Raw genomic sequence first — 24064 nt, 5'->3', positions numbered from 1 at the left:
CGTGCTCTCTGTGTATAGGTCTGACTTAGTTAGAGAGGAGGCATATGTGGATTGGGAAAAAACAAGGGCTATCAGGCATTAGTGGATGGCAGAAAGGGAATCAGAGGGTTGGACATTTGTATGCTGCTCATTGCAGACAGTGCCAAGAAGAAGATCCTACACATCATAGGTTTACAGTGACACTTCAGTATCTCAGTAGAGAATCTCTTTTTCTCTCCCATATTAGGTGATGGACAGATAACATTCTCAGGTTTGTGTACAGCCTTATAATTCAGCTAGTCTGCAGATTGGAAAGACTGCCATTGGAATTGTTCTTTTCTTCATCTGCAAATTCTTCCAGCATACTTATGTTTTTTACTTTGATTTTTCAGTTCCAAAAAAGTTCCGAACACTACCTGTTCTCCACATCAGTGGTGGATGTGTTCACTCAGCTCAACCAGTGTTTCGACGTCATCAAGAAACTGGAGTGTCCAGACCCAGAGATTGTCAAGAACTACATGAAGAGGTTTGCCAAGGTAAGCTCTTTAACACTATTGTGACTAGCACTGCCACGGCGTTTACGTCCTGCCTGCCCAAGCTTGCCACCAAGAAACTTCCCAAAAATCAGTAACTGTAAAGAAATCTGTCTAGCAAGCTTGAATTAAGTCCAATCACCACCAAATTGTGTGTACTAATTCAAAAATGGATGCCCAGTTCAGTCGTGCTATTTATAAGTTTGTCACGCGATTTGTTTTAGCAAAGGGGGGTGAAAGGGGGGTGAAAGGGGGATAATTTGTGTTTTTTAACGTTTTTTTGTGTGTGTTTTATTTTCTACTGCTTTTTTTAAAAGTTATTTTTTAACAGAAAGTATTATAAATAATGTTATAACCAAACAAGGTGTAAAACCTATGAATTAGCTGAAATATTGTTAACATTGTACACAGAAATAAGGAGACAGTACAAAGAAAAAAACAAGCAAATCACGCATTCACTCACAGCATCCTGACTCAAATGAAACAAAACTGTAGATCTAACACTCACCAAATGATGTCTAGGTAATCCATATTGAATATAAGTCACATTTTCACAACAAAGTACCAACTGTACACCTATGAACAATTCCAAAAGGATTTGAAGGCTCCAGCCATCCATTGTTATCAGTGCTGCCACGCCCCCATAGCTCCTGCACGATTCCGAGATACATGTTCGTCTAGCAGTATCACCGCCAACCACGTGTAGTTTGCCGACTCGTACTAGCAACAACGGGACTGTTTCTTCCTCACTTTCACTGCTTGTATCGCTTTCGTGAGGCGAAAACGATACGTCCGAATCATGCTCTACGGGATCCTCTAGGTCCAACATCCGAAGAATCTCCTCCCGAGACAAGGCTCGCCTTTGATTCATTTTTTTTCCTCAAAAACGCACACAAATCAGGCGGATTTGCAAATGGCAGAAGGGGACGCCAAGTGTATCAAGGGAAACAACTCAATTTATTTGCAAGCTTCAAAAACCGGGAAGCAATCACGAGTCGTGTACCTTGTATGTCTAATACTAAAATAGTCGCTTCCCGTCCGTGGGCGTTGCAGCGCTATTACTAATATAGTCGCATCCCGTCACGAAAGTGTTAAGAGTGTGTTGTGATATGAAGAAAAACATATCATATCTATATGTTTTTGGAATCAGGGACTGACAAGGAATAAGATGAAATTGTTTTTAAATCGATTTCGTAAAACTAATTTTAATCATTCATATTTTTAATTTTCAGAGCTTGTTTGTAATCCAAATATAACATATGTATATGTTTTTGGAATCAGAAAATGACGAAGAATAAGATGAAATTATTTTTGGATCGTTTAATAAAAAGATAAATTTAATTACAAGTTTCCGATTTTTAATGACCAAACTCATTCATTAGTTTTTAAGCCATCAAGCTGAAATGCAATACCAAAGTCCGGCCTTCGTCGAAGATTGCTTTGCCAAAATGTCAATCAATTTGATTCAAAAATGAGGGTGTGACAGTGCCGCCTCAACTTTTACAAAAAGCCGGATATGACGTCATCAAAGGTATTTATTGAAAAAATTAAAAAAACGTCCGGGGATATCATTCCCAGGAACTCTCATGTCAAATTTCATAAAGATCGGTCACACACACACACACACACACACACACACACACACACACACACACACACACACACACACACACACACATACACACACAAAACCACACACACACACACACACACACACACACACACACATACACCACGACCCTCGTCTCGACTCCCCCTCTATGTTAAAACATTTAGTCAAAACTTGACTAAATGTAAAAAACACACACCCAGCTTAAAGCCATATGTACTCGATGACTATACACGCTAATTGCTTTACCAACAGCTGGAGACAGACTAAATTAAGTTCCCTGCAAAATATTGTGGTCTAGGACCCCTTAAATGTTGAGATATTTGAATTTTCATTTTGATCTGGATCGTCCTATTTATAGATTTGGCAACACATGTAACGTTGATGCAAGGGAGAGAACACCGCGGCTTTGTTGACATCCTCACTTTTTCAGAGGCTAGAACAAGCTGTAATGCATGTATTATGGTCCGCGCATGGTGACGTATCGTCATTATATGGTCTTATGGTGCGTTTGACATCGATTGTGGGCAAACTACACTTTGTAAACACGGGAGTGCGTTAGTATGCCTTTAAGTAAGTGTGTTATCTTTTTTTATGGCTGGAGCAACATTTTACGTCACTATTGCATTTTCAGGTGCGATACACATTTTAGCCATATCACTACAGGAAATAGGTTTGGTTTTGTGTCATCCTGCGCAAATCGCGGCACAACCTTTCTTTTTACATTTAGTCAAGTTTTGACTAAATGTTTTAACGTAGAGGGGGGAATCGAGACGAGGGTCGTGGTGTATGTGTGTGTGTGTGTGTGTGTGTGTGTAGAGCGATTCAGAGAAAACTACTGGACCGATCTTCATGAAACTTGACATGAGAGATCCTGAGTATGGTATCTCCAGATGTTTTTATATTTAGTCAAGTTTTGACTAAATAATTTAACGTAGAGGGGGGAATCGAGACGAGGGTCGTGGTGTATGTGTGTGTGTGTGTGTGTGTGTGTCTGTGTCTGTGTGTGTGTGTAGAGCGATTCAGACTAAACTACTGGACCGATCTTTATGAAATTTGACATGAGAGTTCCTGGGTATGAAATCCCCATACGTTTTTTTCATTTTTTTGATAAATGTCTTTGATGACGTCATATCCGGCTTTTCGTGAAAGTTGAGGCGGCACTGTCACGCCCTCATTTTTCAACCAAATTGGTTGAAATTTTGGTCAAGTAATCTTCGACGAAGCCCGGGGTTCGGTATTGCATTTCAGCTTGGTGGCTTAAAAATTAATTAATGACTTTGGTCATTAAAAATCTGAAAATTGTAAAAAAAAATAAAAATTTATAAAACGATCCAAATTTACGTTTATCTTATTTTCCATCATTTGCTGATTCCAAAAACATATAAATATGTTATATTTGGATTAAAAACAAGCTCTGAAAATTAAATATATAAAAATTATTATCAAAATTAAATTGTCCAAATCAATTTAAAAACACTTTCATCTTATTCCTTGTCGGTTCCTGATTCCAAAAACATATAGATATGATATGTTTGGATTAAAAACACGCTCAGAAAGTTAAAACAAAGAGAGGTACAGAAAAGCGTGCTATCCTTCTTAGCGCAACTGCTACCCCGCTCTTCTTGTCAATTTCACTACCTTTGCCATGAGTGTTACAGTTCCACTTTTTACCTTGTGTTTTAGATACAATATCTAAGAACACACCAAAGTTATATTCAATACTTTACAACAGTCATGCTTCAAATCAATCTCGTAAAACACTGATGATTTAGATTAATGAATAAATTTATTGGTTGGTAATATTTCCGGATTCTTTAACAAACTATTTCTATTTTAGATCTAACGAATCTGCGTTCATAGTTAATTGTTCTTGCATTGACAGCTAGTTTAATGTCGAACTGGACTTATCTTAAATGGGCTGGTTAGTTACAAAGTCCGAATGTCCTGATGGAAGCCTGGATTCACATGATGACCGTAGCAGTGACGAACTTGATGAAGATCAGTGGATGATGATGATAATTAGTAGACAAACTCCTTTTGCTCCTCGCTGGTGGATCACACTGGTGGCGTAGCTTGATTAGTTCACCCTTATCCCAGCGGATCCTAGACGCTCGAACCCCTGGATCAAAGGTAATACTTGTTATTAACAACGGTATCCTAGGATCAAGGTTAATTTTGATTTCTTGCCCTATCTTCATGTCAGGCGGTTCGCAGACAAACCAAGCATGGTTAGTGAATAAAATACTAGATCTGTATGCCGAACTAACTTGCAGCATGTACGTTTATGATTAACTTTATTAAACATTATAAAACAAATATATGCGACATAGATGTGAGTGTATAATAGCTGTTCCTTGATGGGCGCTCGATATTACAACGACACCTTACCTCTTGATGCTCCTTTCCGGACACTACTCTACGAGTCTGTGCGGCTGCGGGTTACATCTCAGGCCTTGGGATGGTAGGTTATGTGCCGGCGGCTTTTCATCGGTGGTTACACAGGATTTTTGTTCCCCACTTGTAGCCTCTCAGTACCCGGCAAATAGAGTGACCGTAATGGTTAGCGGTTCACGTTTCCTTCCTCCAAATAACTGTTTTCATCCCACGATGCAACTCCATGAGTTACGTAAATTCGCATATTAATGACGCAGTAATGACGTTGATCCAACATGTAGATTCTCATACTAGTGACGTCATTACTTCGTCTCCAAGGTCTCGTAGACTCTTACCCTAATGGCGCAACAAAATATTTCAGTCTCGGCTAAACAAGAGTTGTTTGGAGTTGAGTCGTAACATAACCCCGGGGGGTGGACAAGCGAAATCTTATTTCGTTTCCGTTTATACGACTCAATATACAATACAATACAATACAATATACAATATGCATATACAATTGTTTTCACTTTTTGGAGTAGATCCGCATGAGCCTGTCGCGGCCAGTTTGGCCTCACTACTCCAACGGGGTGGACAAATTTTCCTTCTGGACTCTGAAACTCAGTTGATGCGACTCAAATAGTCGGCACCTAGGTTGTCCTTTCCTGGGATGTAGTTGATTGTGAAGGAGTATGGTTGCAATTGTAGCGACCATCGTAACAGACGAGGGTTTGTTGGGTTCCTCTGTAGACATTTCAAGGGTTGGTGGTCTGTCTCCAACACAAAGTGTCGTCCGTACAGGTATCTTTCAAACTTCTGTACTCCCCAGACTGTTGCTAGACATTCCTTTTCCACAGTCGCGTATCGGGACTCAGCCCCGAGTAGCTTCTTCGACTGGTACGCTACGGGGTGTAGCTTCTCTCCATGTAGTTGCATCAGTACCGCACCGATTCCTCGGTCTGATGCGTCAGTGCGGAGAACGAAGTCCTTGCCGAAATCAGGCATTTTCAGGACTGGTTTCTCACTGACCATTCGTTTGAGTCTTGCGAAGCTCTTCTTTGCCTCGTCACTCCATTTGAGTTTGTCTGGCAAGCTCTTCTTTGTCATGTCGGTGAGCGGCACGACCACAGTCGAGTAGTTTTCCAGGTATTCTCGGTAAAACCCCGTGAGACCCAAAAATGCGCGTAGCTGTTTCTTTGTAGCTGGTTCTTTGGCGTTCACGATCTTCACGATTTTATCGTCTTCTGGCCACCTCTCTCCATGCCCGATTTCATGGCCAAGATACGGCAATTGGTCGAATCCGATGTAGCATTTCGACGGTTTTGCTGCAAGGTTGGCTTCTTTGAGCCGCTGAAGGACTGCCTTCAGGGCTTCCATGTGTTGCTCCCACGTCTCAGTGGCTATCAAGATGTCATCCATAAAATGGTACACATCGTCTCGGTTGAGGGGACCTAGCAACTTCCTCATCATCCTGTTGAAGATGCCAGTGGCGGTCTTCAACCCGAAGGGCATGTTCACCCATCGGAACTGGCCTCGTGACGTCACAAACGCGGTTTTGTCTCTGTCTTCCTCGACAATGGGTATTCCCCAGTAGCCACGCGTGAGATCTAGCTTGGAGAAGTACTTGGCTTTTCCTAAGCTTTGGAATAAATGTTGAACGTCGGTGATGGGTTCCCCATCGAACACCGTGACATCATTCAACCCACGGAGGTCCGCGCAAAAGCGGTACTTTCCTTCTTCTTTCTTTTTGACGAGAACAATGGGTGAATTGTAAGCTGAGTTGGCGGGTTCGATGACTCCTAGCTTCAACATCTCTTCGACTTCATTCTCCACCATCTTCACATACGCATGTGGAATGGGGCGTGGTCTTATATAGACCGGTTTCTTGTCTGTGACCTCGATTCGACACGTAGTCAGATTCGTGGTGAGTGGTACGTCGGTCAGATTATCTAGTCTGTCCGCGCAGATCTGTCTCGCTTCAGTTCGCTGTGACTGAGTGAGTTTCTCTGAAAAGTGCACGTGGTCTAAACCTTCTGTGCGCTTTGTCTCAAATGTTGGGATAGTCCTCTGACTGTCCAACCTGAAGATGTCGTCGTTAGTGGTTTCGTCCTCCTCTACCACTACTGAGACGATCACTTCTTCCTCTTCTTCTTCTACTACTGCAACCGGAATTGTTCCATCGGTGACAGGTTGCTCACGTTCGACGTAAGACTTGAGGAGGTTGACATGGAATACTTTTTCCTTCCTCCTTACTTGGACTTTGTAGTCGAAATCATTCAACTTCTCTAACACTTCAAATGGACCTTGCCAAGTGAGTTCCAGTTTGTTTGTTTTCAATGGCTTGAGAATCAGGACTTTCTCTCCTGGTTTTAGCGACCTTGGTTTGGCTTTACGATCGTAATATTGAGCAGATCGCACTGAGGCTTTTTTCAGGTTCTCTCGAGCAAGCAAACAGGTCTCTTCGATCCTCTCACGAAGGTTCACTACATATTCCGCAGTGGTTTTGACCTCATCTGAGACGCTCTCATCTGTCCAAATCTGTCTCAAGAGTTGCATTGGTCCTCTGACAGTACGCCCGAACAACAGTTCAAATGGCGAGAAACCTAAACTCTCTTGAGGAGTCTCGCGGTATGCGAACAGTAATGCAGAGATGAACGTGTCCCATGCTTTGGGCTGTTCTATGCACATCTTTTTGAGCATGTTCTTTAACGTGCCATTCATTCTCTCGCACAAACCATTTCCAGCTGGATGAAATACCGCAGAGGTTTTCCTTTTGATGCGGAGGAGTTCAGTGACTTCCTGCATCAGAGTGCCTGTGAACTGGCTCCCGTTATCAGTCAATATTTCACTTGGGATACCGAGTCTAGTCCAAAAATCCCACAAAGCATCGGCTACTGTCTCGGCGTGAATGTCCTTCAACGCGACAGCTTCAGGGTAGCGGGTGGCAAAGTCAACCATGACGAGGATGTACCGTTTTTTGTTCTCGGACATAGGAAGAATAGGTCCGATGATATCGACTGCTACTCTTCTGAAAGCAGTATCGAACACTGGCATCTTGCCCAATGGGACCTTCTTCGTAAGGTGTTTTGGCGCGGATCGCTGGCAAGCGTCACATGACAAGCAGTAGCGGCGGATCTCAACACCACAGCATGGCCACCAAAATTCGCGTCTAATCCTTTCGGCGGTACGACGCTGACCTTGGTGTCCTGCCATTGGATGATCATGGCCGAATGCGAGCACCTTACTACGGAACGATTTGGGAAGAATAACCTTCAAAGACTCCTCTCCTTTCCGATTGAACGTCGACTGGTACAAGATACCATTCTTTTCCACGACCCTCATGTGGCCTCTCTCTTCTCCGGTAGCAGCTTGTTTCCTGATGCTGTCTAACGAAGGATCTGTCTTCTGAGCCTCGCGTAAGTCCTTTGGAGTAAACATATCCGATGTTGGCTCCCGGCTACTTGGCTTACTCGCAGATTTGTCTCTATCATTGTCCAATTTGGACTGTGCTCTGGTATCTACGGCCCCAGCGACTGTCTCAGTGCTGTCGTGATACCAGGCAGGTTCTCTGACAGGGAAAATCGGTGTTTTCCTCCTGTCGTTCTGAGTTCCATGGAACTCCCCTATGAGCACCGGCATTATGGGATCCGCCATGACCACGACTTCTGTCTCTCCGCAGAAGAAGGGCGAATCCACATGAATGATCGCGGTCTCGCAGTACCGGACTTTACTTTTGTCCGCTAACGTGGTCCTCTTTCTCTGACCAGTCATTTTGTCGGCCGGCACAAGATGTGCGGCCACCACAATCGAGCTACAGCCCGAGTCTCTCAGGGCGTTCACTCGTTTGCCGTTGACTTTGACGTCAACTAGATCCGAAAACTTTTTTGTGGTGCAGTCTCGACACAATTTATCTAACGGGGATTTTCTTCCCTGTGTTTCGCGTCGGACATCTTCAACCGTCACAGCTCCGGCGGTGTTGCCTTTTTTCCGTAAGGGACAATCGCTCGAACGGTGTAGACCTACGCGACAATAGAAGCATAGTCCTGCTTCTCGGAGTTTTTCGCGTTCCGCCGGTGTCAAAGAAGATCTTTTACCTTGTTGAGGTGATTGTTTATGATCCTTCTCAAAACGTTTCGTTCCGTCCTGAGGAGTTCGCGTTGGTGTCGGTCTCAATTTATTTTGGCTTCTGTTCAGCTCATAATCGGACGCGAGTTTTCCCATCTCCTTGGCATTGATCGGGTTCCGGTCTTTGACATGCACGGCGAGATCGGAAGGCATTGACTGCAAGGACTGCTCTCGTAGGATCAAATCGGTTAATCCTTTGACAGTTTTCTCGCACGGATCAAGCTCGATCCACTTGGTTAGGTACCGATCGAGTCTAGTGATGTGTTCTTTGTAAGTTTCCGCGGGATTACGTCTAGTATTGCGGAATTTCATGCGATATTGCTCAGCGGTGAGCTGGAATCCTTCAAATAACGCGCTCTTCACCTTTTCATAGTCATCAACATCCTCATCGTCCATTTTGGACACGATGGTACGGGCCTTACCTTTCAAGAAGTATATCAGCCGGGAGGCTTTCTTTGATTCGTCCAAATTCATATCTCTGGCATAGTGTTCAAACTGTTTGAGCCAGGATTCAACGTCATCCTTGTCATCAAGGTAAGGGATTTTGGGAATGAAACGGGGATCATGGTCATGTGAGGATTGGGAAGGATGAGCTGCGTTTTCATTCGTGTTCATCTGAACCTCGCTCTGAATGCGCAGCTCTTCTATCCTAAAGAGTCTGTCTCTCTCATTCTCTTCGAATTGGCGCTCATCTTTACGCTCTTGAGCTGCGAGTGCTAGCCTACTGGCTTCTCGCTCATGTTCACGCTCTTGAGCTTCTCGCTCATGTTCACGCTCTTGAGCTGCTCGTTCTTTATCCCTCTCCCCTTGGACGAATGACTGTAGTTCCTTTCCCTCCAAACCCAACTCTTTCCCCATGGTGATCAATTCCTTGATCGAACTGACGCTGGGACTTGATGGAACGGTCTGCTCGACCTGTCCGTTCACAGGCTGAGCGGCGTGGCCGTCATCACCTAGATTGGTGATATCAATCAGATTTGCTCCTTCTGTATATTCTGGGTCTATGCCCACGGTTGACGAGAATCTGGTGTAGTGCTGATGATGTCTGGTATCAGCCATTTTAGGTAATCCCTCAAAATACAAAACTTTGGTACATCCACTCTTGGTGGTACTCTAATATGGAAGACTCTTACCCGCAGGTATTGTTCAACCTTTCAACACTGGTACAAACAATGTTACACGCGCACGTGATTTTTCCTACACCTGTCCTTCGTCTCTATCTTGAACCGAAACGACTAACTAGGACTTAGCGGTGTGTCGCTGAGTAAGTTGCCTTACAAAGCCTTATGTGATGACGACCTTCAGTCTGTCAACACACCCACAGAAGTTTTCCCCACTATTAACTATCAACCCGCGGGTTATAGATAACTAATAATGTGAAGCACAACTTAAATAAGCAACACGTTTTAAATGTTACTCCGACTAGAGTTATAATTTAATCTGAACTTAAACTAAGGTCCTAGTACTATCGAGCGTCCATCCTGGTTGGAATTATAACACACTCACCGTTTTGATCAGAACTTGAGAGTATAATTCGAACCGACAGTTAGTTAGTAAACTGCCAATTTCCCGTGAAGTTGTCGAACATCAATTCTATGTCTTACCTTATGACTATGATACTGTTCGACGAACTAGATGGAAATCCTTCCACGAATTAATTTAGCAAAAACGCTGTTCGTGAACAACAGCGATCGCGAAGATTCTTTGGGCAGAATGTACCCAAATCAAACACGGAGTTATTTAAAATTTCTTCTTACAGAAATAATTTAAATATTCTACTTACCACCGTCTGGTCTGTATATGAGTGAATCCGACATGAAGCAGGAAACGATTTTGAATTTTGAAGAAAGAAATGAAGAAAGATTTTCCAGAAAATATTCTAAATTCCGTCGCTTCACGGATAAATTGACTAACTAATTTATGGGGTAAACCAGTTGTCAATGCAAGTTTTTCTTAGGTACGAACACGAGTTCAGTATAGATCTCCGGACAGAGCCCCCATTGTTGCAGTTCCACTTTTTACCTTGTGTTTTAGATACAATATCTAAGAACACACCAAAGTTATATTCAATACTTTACAACAGTCATGCTTCAAATCAATCTCGTAAAACACTGATGATTTAGATTAATGAATAAATTTATTGGTTGGTAATATTTCCGGATTCTTTAACAAACTATTTCTATTTTAGATCTAACGAATTTGCGTTCATAGTTAATTGTTCTTGCATTGACAGCTAGTTTAATGTCGAACTGGACTTATCTTAAATGGGCTGGTTAGTTACAAAGTCCGAATGTCCTGATGGAAGCCTGGATTCACATGATGACCGTAGCAGTGACGAACTTGATGAAGATCAGTGGATGATGATGATAATTAGTAGACAAACTCCTTTTGCTCCTCGCTGGTGGATCACACTGGTGGCGTAGCTTGATTAGTTCACCCTTATCCCAGCGGATCCTAGACGCTCGAACCCCTGGATCAAAGGTAATACTTGTTATTAACAACGGTATCCTAGGATCAAGGTTAATTTTGATTTCTTGCCCTATCTTCATGTCAGGCGGTTCGCAGACAAACCAAGCATGGTTACTGAATAAAATACTAGATCTATATGCCGAACTAACTTGCAGCATGTACGTTTATGATTAACTTTATTAAACATTATAAAACAAATATATGCGACATAGATGTGAGTGTATAATAGCTGTTCCTTGATGGGCGCTCGATATTACAACGACACCTTACCTCTTGATGCTCCTTTCCGGACACTACTCTACGAGTCTGTGCGGCTGCGGGTTACATCTCAGGCCTTGGGATGGTAGGTTATGTGCCGGCGGCTTTTCATCGGTGGTTACACAGGATTTTTGTTCCCCACTTGTAGCCTCTCAGTACCCGGCAAATAGAGTGACCGTAATGGTTAGCGGTTCACGTTTCCTTCCTCCAAATAACTGTTTTCATCCCACGATGCAACTCCATGAGTTACGTAAATTCGCATATTAATGACGCAGTAATGACGTTGATCCAACATGTAGATTCTCATACTAGTGACGTCATTACTTCGTCTCCAAGGTCTCGTAGACTCTTACCCTAATGGCGCAACAAAATATTTCAGTCTCGGCCAAACAAGAGTTGTTTGGAGTTGAGTCGTAACAATGAGCGGTGGACTGACGATGCTACGAGTATACGGTCTTGCTGAAAAATGGCAGCTACTTGACTAAATGTTGTATTTTCGCCTTGCGCGACTTCAGTTGTTTCATTTTTTGGATAAATGTCTTTGATGACGTCATATCCGGCATTTTGTGAAAGTTGAGGCAGCACGCACTCAGTTTTTAACCAAATTGGTTGAAATCAGTTTTGGTCAAGTAATCTTCGACGAAGCCCGGACTTTGGTATTGCATTTCAGCTTGGAGGCTTAAAAATTAATTAATGAGTTTGCTCATTAAAGTTGTCATTAAAATCGATTTTTTGCAAACAGATTTAAAATTGATTGCATCGTATTCTTCATCACATTCTGAATCTAAAAATATATATATGTTATGTTTACTCTTAAAATGTGATCACAATTAACAAAAATAGATTGATTAGTCTTACGATTCAAATTTAAGAAATTGATCCAAAAATGATTTCATCTTCTTCTTCTGCGTTCGTGGGCTGAAACTCCCACGTACACTCGTGTTTTTGCACGAGTGGAATTTTACGTGTATGACCGTTTTTACCCCGCCATTAAGGCAGCCATACGCCGCTTTCGGAGGAAGCATGCTGGGTATTTTTGTGTTTCTATAACCCACCGAACTCTGACATGGATTACAGGATCTTTTACGTGCGCACTTGGTCTTGTGCTTGCGTGTACACACGAAGGGGGATAAGCCACTAGCAGGTCTGCACATAAGTTGACCTGGGAGATCGGAAAAATCTCCACACTTAACCCACCAGGCGGCCGCGGCCGGGATTCGAACCCTCGACCTTCCGATTAGGAGGCCGACGTCTTACCACCCCGCCACAACGCCCGTCATGATTTCATCTTATTCTTTATCATTTTCTGATTCCAAAAACATATAGATATGATAGGTTGTATTCAAAACAAGCTCAGAAAGTTAACAAGAATACAGAAAAGCGCGCTTTCCTGCTTAGCACAATACACTACCGCGCTAATCTGGCTTGTCAATATCACTACGTTTTGCCCGTGGTAGGTGAGCGATTTCCTTCAAGCGGGGATTGACGAAGCTGTACTGTCTTGGTGAAAAAATACAGTGCGTTCAGTTTCATCCTGTGAGTTCGACAGCTTGACTAAATGTAGTAATTTCGCCTTTCGCGACTTGTTCTTAGTTTCAGCAGTAAAATGCAGCAGACTTATAAGATAATTACGTTCAAAAGTGGTGATGGACTGGTCGTGCCAAGTTAGCCATAGTTCTCAGAATGTAGAAATGCGTGCATTCTTTTGTTCCTGGTAGTCTACAGTTATGAATTTAGAAGAGCAGTATTATGCTGAGGTGAAGAACACTGTTCAATCAATCAATGAGTCTTATATCGCGCATATTCCGTGGGTACAGTTCTAGGCGCTCTGCAGTGATGCCGTGTGAGATGAAATTTTATACGGCCAGTAGATTGCAGCCATTTCGGCGCATATTTATCTTTCACGGCCTATTATTCCAAGTCACACGGGTATAGGTAGACAATTATTAACTGTGCCTAAGCAATTTTGCCAGGAAAGACCCTTTTGTCAATCGTGGGATCTTTAACGTGCACACCCAATGTAGTGTACACGGGGGAAGGTTCGGACACCGAAGAGAGTCTGCACACAAAGTTGACTCTGTGAAATAAATTTCCGCCGAACCTGGGATCGAACTCACGCTGACAGCGGCCAACTGAATACAAATCCAGCTCGCTACCAACTGAGCTATCAATCAATCAATGAAGCTTATATCGCGCATATTCCGTGGGTACAGTTCTAGGCGCTCTGCAGTGATGCCGTGTGAGATGAAATTTTATACGGCCAGTAGATTGCAGCCATGTCGGCGCATATTTACCTTTCACGGCCTTATTCCAAGTCACACGGGTATGGTAGACAATTATTAACTGTGCCTAAGCAATTTTGCCAGGAAAGACCCTTTTGTCAATCGTGGGATCTTTAACGTGCACACCCAATGTAGTATACACGGGGGGTGGTTCGGACACCGAAGAGAGTCTGCACACAAAGTTGACTCTGTGAAATAAATTTCCGCCGAACCTGGGATCGAACTCGCGCTGACAGCGGCCAACTGAATACAAATCCAGCGCGCTACCAACTGAGCTATATCCCCGCCCGTCATACACTGTTGAACAATAGACACATGCGTTTATATCCTTGTGCACATTTAGAGACCTTTGTCAAATTTGTTGCATGTGTGCATGTTGAACAGAATGAGTTGAACTGGAATGAAGGATCAGGCAGAACATCATTTTGTGTCTTGTGCCATGTTTCAGACGGTGAACAAGGTGTTGATAGCCTACGCAGACATTGTCCGCCAGGACTTCGAAAAGTACACCAGTATAAAGAAAACTGTAAGTATTTTGAAGTGTTGTTTGTTTATCTGGTGTCCTGTGCAAGTTGAGGTAATGCCCCACCCCCACCACCATACCCCTCTACTTGACACAACCTCTCCCTCTTCCAGGAAAACACGATCTTCAAAAAACACTCAGTCTTATTGAAAGTGTTGGTAGTTTATTAACAAAACATGTCCCCCATTGGCCACTGCTGCCACTCAAGACATTAGATACGAATAGATACGCAGTGGCCTAGTGGATAAGACATCGGCCTCCTAATCGGAAGGTCGTGAGTTCAAATCCCGGCTGCGGCTGCCTGGTGGGTTAAAGGTGGAGATTTTTCCGATCACCCAGGTCACCTTATGTGCAGACCTGCTAGTGCCTTATGCCCCTTCGTGTGTACACACAAGCACAAGACCAAGTGCGCACGAAAAAGATCCTGTAATCCATGTCAGAGTTCGGTGGGCTATAGAAACACAAAAATACCCAGCATGCTTCGCCCGAAAGCGGCGTATGGCTGCCTAAATGGCGGGGTAAAAACGGTCATACACGTAAAAGCCGTGAGAGTTTCAGCCCATGAAGGAAACAAACAAACATTAAATACGAATGTTGTCACTTTGACAACAGTTGCACAGCCAGTAAGTAAGAATGAGATATGGTTGTTTGCGTTATACCCACAGGCAATGTTAAATAATATATAGGGAAATGAATTTATAATGAAGATATTGTTTGTTTATTTTCAGGCCTGCATTCTGATGAACAACATCCAGCAACTGCGGGTACAACTGGAGAAAGTGTTTGAGTCCATGGGTGGAGAAAAGGTAAGATGCCATGGCAACACATCACTTGCTAGCTGTAGAAATCGAATGTACCAGGAGTACATGCGGTCATGCTGGAAAGAGTCTTTTTGATAGATGTTCCGACAGCACTGCATGTGGCGGCAGAAAGTACAGGTTTGGGGCAAGAGTCCGGGAACTTTCAGGCAGAACTTTTGGACCACACATGCACCTATGACATTTAGTCAAACCTTAGCTGGAAAACATGCATGCATGCTTACTAGAAGATGAGAAGTTACTTGCACACATAAGCAAAATGGCAGGCAGCAAGACTTGGACTTGTACTCATACAAACGCTCAACCTACCCCCACTTATATACCCACTCACTCGTTCGGTAAGTTCTAATGAATGGTTGCAGAGGAACAACTTCATGCACACTGAAGCAAAGTGACAAACCTCAGACCACAGATTCTTACTCATTCACTGGAACATAATTAATTGTAGAAATAAGGAGCACTTTGTAATGATGTCATTTTTTCTGGCCTCCAAAGATGTCTTACCTGTGGCTCTAATCAAACCATGCATGATGAATGGTTTCTGAAACAGAAAGTGTAGGTTACCTTGTATCTCTGTGTGTTTGGAATTGTTTCAGCTGGATACAGATGCAGCTGGTATCCTGAACGAGCTTCAGCAGAAACTGAACGGAGTGCTGGACGATCTCAGTGCCATTTTTGCCAAGAGGTATTTAAACCTTGTTTATGTCTCCCTCAATTCAATGAATCCAATAAAATAAGAGGATTCGATCGTCTTATACAACTGCTGTGTAGCAAGTTTTGATTGGATTATGATATTATGGGGCCATGGAAATGCCTTGTTGTTTTGTTTTGTGTTCATTATGTGGTACTGTAGTGGGATTATTTGGAATACAGCCAGGCTTTGTCAATGCTGTGAAACTGGGTATACGAGAGATTCCTGCTAGTGTCGAAAGTAGACCAGTGATGTATTTTAAACAGGAAAATGAAGCTGATACTTGAATAAGGGCAGGAGGGGAATGTGATGCATGTTTACACAACACTGCCCGACAGTTTGAAAGCTTAGACTTTGCCATCTTCATGCTAAGTATCGTTTACACATCTTGGGTCATAGTGTGTGTGTGGGTGGGTGGGTGTGTGTGTGTTTATGTGTGTTGGTGTGCATTCATGCTTGCGGGTTTGTGCTTGTTCGTTTGTTCCAACACTTTCACACTCTGTAATTTTGTTACATCTCTGTTTTTCAGCATGGAGCCGGAGATTCAGGCCAGCATGCAGGAGCTGGGTCACCTGCTGTCCAAGGTGAAGGGTGCGGGTCAAGTGTCGCTGTCGCAGCCCAGCCAGCGCTCAAACATCCAGCAGGAGTCTGACATGGTGCTGCGGCCCCTCATGGACCTACTGGAGGGCAGGTCAGTTCAATAGACCAACTCCGGGAATAACTCTTTCGGGTTTGTATGGGCTGTGACAGAGTAAATACTCTTGCTTTTAGTGAGGCAAGCTTTCAACATGTGCTCCTTGTCCACGTGTTTCAAACACACTTGCTAGTGACTGGCCTAAAATGTCATGTGGGAAAGTTTGACTCACTAAAAGCAGGAGTATTCACTCTTTCACAACCCATACAATCCAGACCATAAAACATGGTCTATTTTGTGTGCATTTCCAAAACATGGTCTATTTTGTGTGCATTTCCAAAACATGGTCTATTTTGTGTGCATTTCCTGTAATGATGAAGATGTACAGCATAGTTAAATCTGTGTTACTATAGCATCCATCAAATTTGTCAAAGTGGAATATTTCAAAAATCAAAAAACTGAAAATGGTAATTTAGTTTATTAAATGTTTAATTGACAAATTGAAACGTTCACTACAAATTTGGGAACGATAGCGCGATCTATTTGGTTGCAATTTCTTTTTATTTATTTAAAAACAAAAACAAAACCCAAAAATTAAATTACATATTCTTACTCCGAATCACATATAGCATTGACACAGTCTGAGATGCTAAGGTCTGAAAAGGCTTACCCGTCTAACATTTTAAAGGGAAGCAACCCCATCACCAAAAGAGCTAAAAATAGCCATGGTAATGCGCCCATACTCTGAGAGTTACCTCCCATTGGTATGTACTACGTCACTACCTCTATCACCACGTGTCCAAGATCATACGACTTTTTCAGCACTGACGAGCAGGTTGTTGATTTTGGCGCTCTCGTGGCTGTGTGGTTTGGTGTTTGTTTGACACCTACTGGCCACTTACCCGTCTTACTTGCCTTCTGCTTCGTAGTTGGTGAGCTCTTTCCTTTTTGGGTCGTTATTTTGACAGGAATTTTGTTGTAGTTGCTGACATTTCGTTCGTTTTTGGACTTGAAAAATTTCTCAGTAACTTATTGTTTGGCCACCATTTTTGTTGACAGCATGGCTGACAGTGATAAAATGTGGCTAGGCCCATGTAATGGTGAGGTAAACATAATATTACCTTCTTACTTGCCTTCTGCTTAGTTAGTTGGTAAGCTCTTTCCTTTTTGGTCATTAGTTTGACAGGAATGTTGTTGGAGTTGCTGATTTTTTTGGACTTGTAAATTCTTCAGTAACTTACGTTTTGGCCGCCTTTTTTCGTTGGTCAGCATAGCTGTCAAGTATTTAATGTGGCTAGGCCTATGTTATGTTGAGGTAAACTTAATGTTACCTTCTTACATACCTTCTACTTTGTTAGTTGGTAAGCTCTTTCCTTTTTGGTCATTAGTTTGACAGGAATTTCGTTGTAGTTACTGACTTTTCGTCCGTTTTGGACTTGTAAATTTTCCAGTAACTTTTTGTCTGGTCCCCTTTTGTTGGCCAGCATGGCTGACATTGGTCAAGACTTAGGTCATGGATCTACCAGACCGTTTGTAATTGTTGTTGTTTCGGACTATGCATGTAATGCCGTTATGTCCGTTACTTATTCTGCCCCATACGAACACTTGTTAGGGGGGCAGGTAAGCATGTTTTTGTCTTCTTTTTCTTCTTGTTTTCCCTCTTTTAGGCATCGGAGCATGGTGCTCTGGTGTCTATACTGCTTAGCTCTTTATTTCCAGAGTTCCGCAGTTTGGGAGAGAAGAATTGCATTCTACGCCGTTTGCCAGCGTCGTTTTTCCCTCGTCCGTGGGTGACGCTCGTTCCTTGGCGTTCTGTGACGTTGCCGTCTGTGACGTTTTCCAGGGATTACCTTCCTGTTTTTTCGTCGTCTACTGCTGTGGTCGGCATAGACAGTAAGTTGAACTGGTCCAACAGCCCTCGTGAGACGACCGGACACTCCCTTTTGGGAGACAGTTCTTTGGGGCACTTTCACAACTTGCATTCACCTTGTCTGTCTCCTCCAATGTTCCCGCCCGTGGGCTCGGCCGTTTCAGAACAAGGGCGGCAGCCGTTCTTGGCTGCTGCGCTTCCGGTTCCCACCGGAAGCATAGGTCCCCCACCACACGTACACCCCGTGGTCGGTGCTGGTGTTGACCTGAGACTGGCCTCCGGGCTATATGGCTTCCAGCCTCAGTCTACGCAGCCCTTGTTTCCTCATTGTGCGGCTTTGTCGGTTGCATTTCCGGCTTCGTCCGGATACACGAAAACTTCTGCTCTGTCTCCCCCGATGATCTGCGCGTTCACGGGCGTTTCAGAGCAAGGGCGGCAGCCGTTTTCGGCTGCTGCGCTTCCGGTTCCCACCGGAAGCATAGGTCCCCCACCACTTGTTCACTCCGTGGTCAGTGCTGGGGTTGACCGGAGACTGGCCTCCGGGCTTTATGGCTTCCAGCCTCGGTCTACGCAATCCTCGTTTCCGCATTTTGCGGCTTTGTCGGTTGCATTTCCGGCTTCGTCCGGATACACTGTTCCTCTTCCTGGTCTTCCGTACGGATGTCGGTGAGTGAGGAACAGCGGCCGGCCTGCGGGCATTCAGGTTCACCTCGGCCGGGGCAGTCGTCACTTGACCCTTCGGGTGGGGTGGCTTCCGTCCATTCAGTTCCGTCGCCTTCGGACGTTCACTTGGCTTTTCCTTACTCTCACACCAGTCAGGATATAAGTCAAGATGATGTCCTGGTACGCGGGTTTCTGGTTATCCCGTGCATCGTTTCCGCCACTGGTGACTGTGACTTCGGTCCTTGTCCTTCGCTCGACCACTCTGATGTTCAGTCTGTGGCTAGCGAACAGACATATTCGGGATTTCCGTCAAAGCTCAGGTTGCTCTTGGAGCTGCGGCGGAAGTTTTTTCCCGTTATTTTCCGGAAGGTGCATCAGCTGTTTCGACTTCCTCTTTGGTTGCCCCTTCGGCGATGTCGGACTTCCGTTCCGCGAAGGAGGAGGATTCCTGCTTCCGGTTCAAAGAGTCCCCTTCTGTGGCATACCACTTTTCGCAGGTTTTGGCGAAGCCATCCCATGCCTGAAGTGGTATTCCTTCTGTCCCTGTTCCTCTTCTTGTTCCTCAAAGGCAATTTCCGGAACAGGCTCAGCCTTGGCTAGCTACGGCTACACAGGCTTCTACTTTTGTTCCTTCTGTGTTTTGGAAGTTCAACTTGCCTTACTCTAGTCGGAACTTGCATTCGTCCTTTGCTCTTCCGCGGTCACCTTTACCGGTGACGCAGGAATTGCTTCCTCTGCTGGTAAAACAGACTATGAGGGACTCGGTTGTGTCAGTACCAGAACACACCCTTGTCTCTTCAGAGGAGATAGGACGTCAGTTTTTGGAACTTGCATCCTTTCGGAGACGATCATCAGAACTCTTTTGGTCTATGACCGATTAGCTCGATCTGTTCACACTCTGTGTAGATCAGGATGCTGATGACGTCTTCACTCTTCGTTCAGCCTTTGCTAGGGTGAATGAAGAGCAGATGCTACTATCCTCCCTTCACTATGCTCCCGCAGTTTGGTGTCAGAGGGATTTGTTCTTCTCGCACTCGCAGTTCACGGATCAGGTACGAGAAACACCTTGAGAGCATCTCCGGTGGTAGAGGGATCTCTTTTTGGTCATTTGGCGCTTGATGCTAGACAAAAGGAGATCCAGTCGAACAGAGGACATCAGTTCTCCGACTTCTCTCTACAAGGGTTGAAACAGAGCAAGCCTACTCAACAGAAGCAGGCCCAGTCCTCTGCTCAACCCAAACTGGCAGCCTAAGGGCAAGCTCATCCTGGTTTTCGTGGTTCGAGAAAAGAACTGCTTCGGGAAGGGGGAGGGGCTTCTCTAGCGGCAAGCCCCACCTCCAATGAAGGGCAGCAAGACTGCTGGTTACGGCACCCTTTTCAAGCATGCTTTATTGGTGTCGATGTCATAGATCGCAGTCAGGTTTTTTCTTTGACGTTTTTTTCTGTCAGTACCCAGGAGTACTTTGATTCTTGCCTTGGTTCGATTTGGACTCTAACGCAGAGAAGCAGTACAGCGTGCCTTGGAGGGTGAGCATTTCTTCACGTTCTTGGAACTTTAGAAACGCTTATACTCTTTATGGAGTTTTTTCCCTTTGAGTTGGACTCTGGTACCTTGTACTCAGGTATCTCTCTCTCTCTTTTGTGTGGAGATCGGTCACTCTTCTCTTGAGCTGACCTCTATCTCACAGGCCTTGTCGGGCATTGGCATTTCCTTACAATAGAAAGGGGGGGGGGGCAGATTGTCTTTCCCCTCTACTCGGCTCGGGTTCATATCATTTAATCCAGGGCTTGGGGTCTCCTCCTGTGCTGTTTTACGGTCGTGGGGATTGGACGAAGTGCTGGGCACAGCTTACTGGCTCTCTGAAGTTGTCTTTAGCAAGTTTTGCCTGGGAGACATCTTGGCTGTCAGTCAGGACGATTCTCGATTCTCGGGTCCCTTCCTGACTTGTTGGCAGCGGGCCAGTTCCTGGCAAGGGGGTTAGAGTGAGTTAGATTTTTCTTTCCCACCGGGCCCTTCCTGACTTGTTGGCAGCGGGCCAGTTTCTGGCAAGGATTTTTTGAGTGAGTTAGATTTTCTTTCCCACCGCCTTGTTGAAGCTATCTGCTATATGTGATTCGAAGTAAATATGTAATTTAATCGAAAATTTTAAAAGTAAATTTTCATTTGATTAATATACTTACCCGAATCACATAGTTTATACCCTCCCACCTACCCCGCTTATGGTTTTTTAGTTCTTTAAAGCCGTATGATCTTGGACACGTGGTGATAGAGGTAGTGACGTAGTACATACCAATGGGAGGTAACTCTCAGAGTATGGGCCCATTACCATGGCTATTTTTAGCTCTTTTGGTGATGGGGTTGCTTCCCTTTAAAAATGTTAGACGGGTAAGCCTTTTCAGACCTTAGCATCTCAGACTGTGTCAATGCTATATGTGATTCGGGTAAGTATATTAATCAAATGAAAATTTACTTTTAAAATTTTCGAGTATATTTCATAACTGGCCATGTTTGTCATCATTGATGGTATTTTGTTTACCTGTAACCAGTCTTGTAAAATGCAAGTTTGAAGGACAATTTTGAGAGCGCTAATGAGGATACTTTACTTAGCCTATTCTTACTCTCAAGAAAGAAAAATCGGCTGATAGCAAAAAAAAATAAATGCAAAGAGAAGCTTTAGCTATGAGTGAGAAACCTATCCCAAAAATGTCTATCTATATATATGCACATTCATGACCACGTGTACTTTCCGGTGTTTTCACACGTACAGCATATGTGTAGAAAATAGTTGAAAGCAAATGTAGATGAGAGCTTTAAACTTTTCAATTTAGCATGCAACCGCTTTCCATTGTTCATCGTTGAAACAATTATATCCATCAAGCAGATCATGTTCAAACTTTCAGCTGATGCAAGAATGCCTTGTTTTGGGAGTCATGCCCATGACATACTAACAGCTTCTCAAGTTCTGTGGTTATTCATTCCGTCTTTTTTCAGAGCTTTTGCAAAAAGTTTTGTCTGAAACTTTTAGGGCAACAACAAAAATGTGTCTGATTTCTGCTTCAGGCTTGTTCGGCATCAGCGTACATCAGTTATGTGTCTGTAGCCTGGAATGAAAGTTATGCTGTAAAATTAGACTTGGTCACAATCTTTGCAGGTCTGTGTGTTATAGTCGGGGAATATAGTGAGGCTAATGCCATGATGACCAAAAAGTACATCCTTGATTTTCTGGTACTCAACCAAGGAATTTGAATGTGAAAAACATCAAATGAATTATGATTTAATAACAAATTTTTATGGGTATCTTCAGAGCTTTTGGTGCTGTGTTTTTGTACATAACATGATGTGCCAAACTAACCCTTGCTGAATGCAGAGTTTTTCATACTAACCTGTTTGCATGATGCTTGTTTTTCCCCACAGTCTGACAATGTTTGCTCAACTGTGTGAGAAGACGGTCCTCAAGCGATTGCTCAAGGTACGCTTGCCTGCTTGTTTGCCGTGCCAAGGAAGAGTGTGGTTGAGTGCAGCGATTGATGCATGAGTGCATGGTGTGATGTACTTTGGTCAGATTAATTTCTAGAATAACAAGGGAGTATAGTATCAGAATTGAGTTTTTTTTACTTTATCCATGGAAGGAAGAGAGTCCTGTAAATGTGCCAGGTCTAAAATTTTGCCTTTGAAGCTTTGTAAACAAGTTTGCTGTGCTGGTTACTTGAGTTGAATCAAGCTGTTTAGTGTGAAGTCAGAGTAATTAATGCAGTATGGTAAGTAGCGGCTTTTGGAAGCACAACTTTTGAATTCAGTTAATGGCAAGTTTCATAATTTTGTAGACAGCCAACAAAAATATATTTAACTGAAGGATGCTTATTTTGTATGCTTGCTTTTAGCTTCTTTTGTATATAAATGTGAAGATCTGAGTTGATTGAGAGAAGGGAAATGGGGATGTATTGAATCATGTTTTAAAAAGAAAACGTCCTTCGCCAGGAACTCTGGAAGATTGTCATGCACACCATGGAGAAGACAGTCGTCCTTCCACCCTTGTCTGACCCTCGGCAGGTAAAAATCTTAACATATTCATGTTTCTGTATTGTCTGTAACTGACTGGCTATCTCTCTGTCTGTCTGTCTGTCTGTCTGTCTGTCTCTCTCTCTCTCTCTCTCTCTCTCTCTCTCTCTCTCTCTCTCTCTCTCTCTCTCTCTCTCTCTCTCTCTCTCTCTCTCTCTCTCTCTTCATGTGTGTGTGTGTGTGTGTGTGTCAATTCTTTTCTCTCACTCTGTTTTATTTTTCTCTTCTTTTCTGTCAAGCCTGTGACTCGAATGTGTATGTTTATCTGTCTTTCCAGTGATTTTTGGCTCACGAAGTGTAGCCTATGCGATCGTAACTTTGTCTGTCTGTGCGTGCGTGCGTATGTGCGTATGTGCGTGCGTGCGTGTGTATGTCTGTGGTAGAAACTTTAACATTTCGTCATTTGAAGACGTCACATTATGGCGTAAGAGGGTTAGACGTCACGCGAAGGAATGTCTCGGTCATTGTTATTTTGAGCGGGCCGAGACTATTTGGCAGTCGTGTCTGTAAGTAGGCTACATGCAGACAGACAGATCTAGATCTAGTGTCTCTCTTTCTTGCACAGTGTCACCAATGCTTACTGTGTGTGTGTGTGTATGTGTGACGGAGTGATTGAGTTTGTGTTACTGTTTGTCGATTTCTTACGTGAGCCTTGAAGGCTTCGCCTCTTGTTCTTTTCTTTGTTCTGCTTGTTTCTAAACAATGAGTTGTATGTAGCATACTTCGTTCAAAAAAAATGTATCGTTACAACACACACACACACACACACACACACACACACACACACACACACACACACACACACACACACACACACACACACACACAAATATATTTTTTTAGAGTTTCTCCTTTGAATTATTCTTGTCATGTGCAAAGGAACTGCTTATGAACAGCACAAAAGAAGATAACAAAACCGTGAATAAGAATGATGAGACCTTTGGTATTAATTAGTGGTAAATCTAGTGAGATTATTTATTACTAAATTATTGGGATTGTTAAATATTTATTAATATATTGTGTTCAATAAGCATACTAATTAAATTATATATTGATGTTTGAGGACCATGATGTGGTAAGTTATGAAGACGAAACGTCGCTGGGAGTAGGCCCCAAACCTTTCCTTTGTGTTAGATTGGTTTTAATGAGTCCGCTACATCCCCTTTCAACCCAA

At 43.5% G+C, this 24064-nt stretch overlaps 2 protein-coding genes across 2 annotated transcripts in view; one reads left to right on the top strand and one right to left on the bottom strand.

Annotated features, from left to right (window-relative positions):
- LOC138980246 (protein unc-13 homolog B-like) overlaps positions 1-24064 on the top strand; it is a 155747-nt gene that overhangs the window by 115308 nt on the left and 16375 nt on the right. The window contains exons 31-37 of the mRNA XM_070353096.1: positions 372-515; positions 14080-14157; positions 14883-14960; positions 15569-15657; positions 16193-16354; positions 22246-22300; positions 22810-22881. Coding sequence (XP_070209197.1) covers positions 372-515; positions 14080-14157; positions 14883-14960; positions 15569-15657; positions 16193-16354; positions 22246-22300; positions 22810-22881 — 678 coding nt within the window. The remainder of the gene's footprint in view (positions 1-371; positions 516-14079; positions 14158-14882; positions 14961-15568; positions 15658-16192; positions 16355-22245; positions 22301-22809; positions 22882-24064) is intronic.
- Positions 5119-11762, bottom strand: LOC138950786 (uncharacterized). Its single transcript, XM_070322508.1, has 2 exons — positions 11362-11762; positions 5119-11092 (listed from the first exon to the last, which is right to left on the bottom strand). Exon 2 carries the CDS (start codon positions 9679-9681, stop codon positions 5119-5121), a length of 4563 nt encoding a protein of 1520 aa, XP_070178609.1. The 5' UTR covers positions 9682-11092; positions 11362-11762.

The sequence above is a fragment of the Littorina saxatilis genome, linkage group LG1 (genome assembly GCF_037325665.1).
Source record: "Littorina saxatilis isolate snail1 linkage group LG1, US_GU_Lsax_2.0, whole genome shotgun sequence".
NCBI lineage: Eukaryota > Metazoa > Mollusca > Gastropoda > Littorinimorpha > Littorinidae > Littorina > Littorina saxatilis.
This window is presented reverse-complemented; position numbering and strand designations above follow the sequence as displayed.

Bases quoted from the DNA above. Each gene is read 5' to 3' on its own strand.
- LOC138950786 (XM_070322508.1), bottom strand. From the start codon at position 9,681: ATGGCTGATACCAGACATCATCAGCACTACACCAGATTCTCGTCAACC.